This window comes from Penaeus japonicus, unplaced genomic scaffold (assembly GCF_977035675.1).
Source record: "Penaeus japonicus unplaced genomic scaffold, GWHDUDI00000001_assembly GWHDUDI00000041, whole genome shotgun sequence".
Taxonomy (NCBI): domain Eukaryota; kingdom Metazoa; phylum Arthropoda; class Malacostraca; order Decapoda; family Penaeidae; genus Penaeus; species Penaeus japonicus.
This window is the reverse complement of record NW_028234443.1, coordinates 1,991,529-1,996,528: the sequence shown is the minus strand read 5'-3', so window position 1 is coordinate 1,996,528 and position 5,000 is coordinate 1,991,529. Positions and strand designations below refer to the sequence as shown.

General features: G+C 43.8%; 1 protein-coding gene across 1 annotated transcript in view; it reads left to right on the top strand.

Moving 5' to 3' along the window:
- The window catches only part of LOC122258188 (uncharacterized), a gene marked incomplete in the record, with an annotated part of 191,567 nt that overhangs the window by 184,389 nt on the left and 2,178 nt on the right, over positions 1 to 5,000 (top strand). The window contains 2 exon segments of the mRNA XM_086534400.1: positions 61 to 3,164; positions 4,260 to 5,000. The exon segment at positions 4,260 to 5,000 is cut by the window's right edge and continues 2,178 nt beyond it. Coding sequence (XP_086390526.1) covers positions 61 to 3,164; positions 4,260 to 4,334 — 3,179 coding nt within the window.

Sequence of the window (5,000 nt, the reverse complement as noted above, 5' to 3'; positions counted from 1 at the left end):
GTCTGATGACCATAAGGGCGGCTTATATTTGATTTTGATTTTAAAACCCTATATCAACAGATGAAGAAAGCAGCCCCTCTCTCGAGCAGCACGTTAGCATTGAGCGACGGGAGTCAGAGAAGAAAGATAAAGAGGACAAGAAAGATGAGCCTCTCCTCCAGCGTCTCTTTGGCAGTGTGCGCTCCGGACGGCGGCGGTCACGTGGCAGCGGTGACGACAGCCGTGAAAACAGCGTCAGTCCACTCCGAAGAGGAGGAGACCAACGAGCCTCTAGGGAGAAAAGGCGAGACTCGTCTGGCTCGAGGTTCTCCATGCTGGGGCGAGCCTCCACGAAGGCACACAATGACTCTCATCCTCTGCCTCCTTCTGGTCGAGCAAGAGATCCTAGTCGGGAGAGACCTTATAAAGAGGCATCATCTTCACCACCACAGACTCCGCGCTCGTCGAGTGTAGAAGGACGGCTAGAGAGCACTGGTCCTGGTCAGCAGTCTGCTTTCCACATTTCGTCTTATGATGATCGTCCCTCGAGGCCTTTCAATGGGGTGAGGAAAGTGAAGAGCTTCAGAGAAGTTGCAGGACAGCCTGAGACACAGAGAGAACCAATACATCGCAAAGTCTCATCTCAGAGTAATGTAGAGGAGAGAATTAGCATATCAAGCAAGATTTCGAGAATGTCGGCTTCCTTTGAGAGTCTGGACAATGAAAGCGACTCAAAGTTAACACACACTGCCAATTCAAGTGGAACTTCAAGTACAGAGATCTTGTCTACCTCACCACAACGCTCGTCAACAGACTCCCTCACAAGCACGCAAATCCCTGGTGTATTTATACGTCAGCACTCCCAGAACCAACACAGGATAGGAATTCATAAGCATCAGGATCAGTTTCACCAAAGTCATTATCTGCAGCAAGGAAACCAAGATTCAGGTTCAGGACCTTTGTCACTGGACTCCAGTATATCTTTGCATACGAGGGAATCAGACGAACACATGCGGAAGGCGTCAAGTGTGGACCATGTGAGTTATGTTATAGGTTCCTGGCAATCAGCAAAGGATTCTGAAGTTCCAGACCCTGTTGTTCACAAAGCAACAGAAAGCAAGCAGGCATTGGTGTCGAAAAATATCAGCGCAGAAATAAAACCTGCAGACAGGGTCTCTCCGAAGCAGACAGTACGTTCCCATTCCTTGCAGGGAGATGATGCAGGACCTCCTGTTTCTGGCACTGATGAAAGTGAGGCTGAGGGTGAGCGCACACCTCGCCGTCCTCTCAAGAAGGAACCGAGCATGAAACGCGTTCCCCCGCGCGATGTAGAACCAGATCCTGTTCCTGAGTTTATGCGGATCCAGCTCAACAGAGTGGAAAGTAAAGGCCAGTCTGTTGTATTTGAGACAGAGCAAGAAAAGGGTATTAAGACAGAGGGAAATGACAAAGAACTTCACAAAAGTCAGGCTGATCCCTCTGCCAAGGAAACTTCAATGTCAGAATTATCTGATGGTGCTGTAGTTTACAGGTCTGAGTCAAAGGACGGTAAGTCTTCCTCACTGAACAAGAGAGGAAGCGCTCAGTTTGGCAAAGGACCACTAAGAGACGTCTCCCCATCTAGTGGAAACATAGAAATTGTAGATTCAGACTCCAATTTGGAAGGGAGCACTCCGGACTCTACTGTGGAACGCGTTGTGTTACGAAAACCTTTAGTGTCTGAGAGGGCGCCTCTGATAGAGCGTGCTAGCTCAATGTCCAGCCAGGGTACTTCCTCCAAGAACGAGCAGCCCGAGTTGTTTAAGGTGTTTGCTCGACGATCCTTCAAAGTTAAGGATGTTGAGAAGGAAAAGTCCCAAGAAAGTGATAATGAAGAAGAGGAGAATGTAGAAGTAGCAAGTGAAGTATCAGAGGTCATGGTCATACCTACTCGTGCTCCTGTTGCTTCGTCTGTTTCGCCAGTACCAAGTAAAGAGACACCATTGCCTGCGACATCAATATCTCTCACAGCAGGCCAGCAAAAGCCAAGTCTCAATGCCATTTCCTTCAATCGTAAGTCGGTTGGAAATCCAGCTCTGTCTTTCTGTCCACCACCTATTACAAATACATCTACAACAGCACCTGGATCACCAAAAGCAACTGTTCTGGTTGTATCTGGTAATACCAGCCCACTACCAGTCAGCACAGACCTAGCCAATAATGCGATCAATACTTCTCGAAATATTAGTACCATCACCACAACTAGCAGCACCATGATTAGTAGTGCCAGTCGAAGCATTACCACAATCACCACGCCAAATAATGCCTTGGTCATAAATAAACAGACAACTGCTCCCATTCATGGTCCTACCGTACGTACATCGAATGCCACTCCAACATCGGAGGCTGGGGTAACAGTTACGACTTCCAGTTCATCCGTATTTAGTAAGATCATCAGTAGAAGCTCAAGCATAACGGCACCCAATGATGTGAGCAGAAATGATCAAGAAAGTGCCCCAGCCACACCACCTCCACCAAAGCTCTCTGTGTCTGGCAGATCCGGATCAAGTATAGTCTGGCCACCACGTCCACAGCCACAAGAGGAGACTCAGCCTGCGGTACATTTGTCTCACACCTCGCACACCAGTGTTGCGGGACCTCAGCCCAAAAAGGTGACAAGGAGTCCATCGTCGGTAAGTGAATCAGAGGATACCAAACCTGCAGAAGTTCCCGAGAGCAAAGAAGGGCCCGTAGAAATATCGCCACTTGATATAGGAGCAGCAAGACGAAGGTTCATGAGTGGAGGCAAAGACCGTCCACAAGCGCCAGCAACACCTCCCTCTCAGAATGCTAATTTAACATCAGCTTCGCCAGTGCCCTCTTCCCCAGGGACTGCATCACTAATGTCTAAACCATCATCCGCACCAGTAACAGAGACTCGTAACGCTGCTCCATCCTTCACCGTCACTGTACGAACCCAGTCGCCTGGCAGCGTTTCTCACACTGATTCTCAAGCCACAACTACTCCAGTTACAAGTACCTTACCAGATAGTAATGTTAACACTTCTGTGAGTGCTAGCACAGGCAAATCTGAGCATGGAGTGGCTCAGCAAGCAGCTGAAGACTGGAGGGTGCTTGTCAGGCAGCGCAGAGAAGGGAGGCTGAAGCAGAGTAAGACTCCAGATACTGAAGAAATAATTATCGAGGTGAGTGTATATCATGAGGTACACGTAGTCTATTGTAGAGGTTGGTTATATTTCACTATTTCACTATGGTTGTGGTATCCTTGTTTGGCAGTCTGGTAACATATACTGAATATTTGTGTGAAACTACCTTTAAAAATATTACATTTATTGCTATAGATAAGTAGGACTTTGCTCTTCAGAGATATGTATAATCATTTTGACTTTCCTCTTTTACTATTAACACATTATCCCAATCTAGATTCAGAGAGTCTATTTTGCCTTGTGTTAGGGCACCCATGGGCCAAAACATAAATAATATTAACTTTGGAATTAGCAGAAAACCTCTCTGACGCATTGACATTAACCGTGCAATATGCTCAACAAAACAGTGATATATATGTGTGAGTGAGTGACTGAGTCAGTCAGTCAGTCAGTCAGTCAGTCAGTCAGTCAGTCAGTCAGTCAGTCAGTCAGTCAGTCAGTCAGTCAGTCAGAGAGGTGTTAGGCCACAGCTGATCCATCCTACTTCTTCCAAAGAAAGCAGCCATGCCTTTTTTAACGTCACAGAATATGTAAAAAGAAATGTCTTTAAAAATCATATTGAGCTCCTGTTTCTTTCCAGTAGATTTGAGAACTTTCGATTTGGAATGAAAACTAAGCGAGGTTTATGGATTATGTATTTGCAATTCCCTTGGAAATGATGGCTCCTCTTTTACATGTCGATGGAAAAATTTTAGATTCACTTTTTTCATGTTAGATTTTCTTTTTTCTGTGATAGCATTTTATCATATTTGCAAGTATAACATCTTCATTTTGTTAACAAATCTAAAGTTTATAATAAGGATAATGTTGTGTATAGGGCATTTGGTTCAGTATATACCCATAATTTAACATATATATCTCTCTTTAAAATGTGTTTAACGAAGATCTCGTTTAACATATGCCAATGTTTAATATATTAATATATTTTTTCAGATAAGATAAGATTAGATAAGATGAGTCAGCACTCATAGCTGGCAGAGGCTAGGCCGCCTTGTGCATATAGCCCGGGTGAAGCAAAGTCTTCGCAAATCTGTCTGAACTGAACTGAACTATATTTTTTTTGCTTCATTTCAGACTCGACCACCGGTTTCGAGGAACAGCAAGGTCCTCGAGATGGCCAACAACTTCCAAAAGCTTCAGGTTGCCTAGCAGAAGATCTGTCCTGGAAGACTCTGGCCTCAGTGAATGAAAGAAATGCGAAATGTCTCTGTGTTGTAAGTGTCATCGCATACGACTTATATCATCTGCTGGTGATTTGCAACCAGGCTAGGTTACGTGCTTGTGGTGTGACTTGTCATGATGAATTTGACTCGTTTTCCGAGGAAGTTTGTTTGTTTTGATGTTTTCCTGGTTTTTCGTTTTATTGTGAATGTATTGGTCTACCTACCATAGCTGCCGCACTGAATACAATTGTATCTGTTTTACACACATTTCGATAAACGGTGATTTTGTTATATTGTCACAGTTCTGAAACTGGCTTGAGGTTCAGTATAAACTTGAGGGGAAAAAGTAGGCAAGATTTAGATTTATCAGAAAAGATGATATATAAAAAACAAACCTCGATCATAGATTGAATTTCCAGTTATATTGAGTCTTTTATTTTTTTCTCATAATTTGTGATATTAATTTGTCATGTTAAAGATGTTTTTTCATACAAAAAAATAGCTTTTGACTTTTTTTTCTTTTTTTTTTTTTACTTAGATGTAAAAAGCTACAGGGTTCTAAATGACAATAAAATGGGAGAAATAGAATTGTGCATTACTCGTGGCTTTAGGAGCATGACTTAGGGTGATATTAGGCTGAACTTGTTAATTA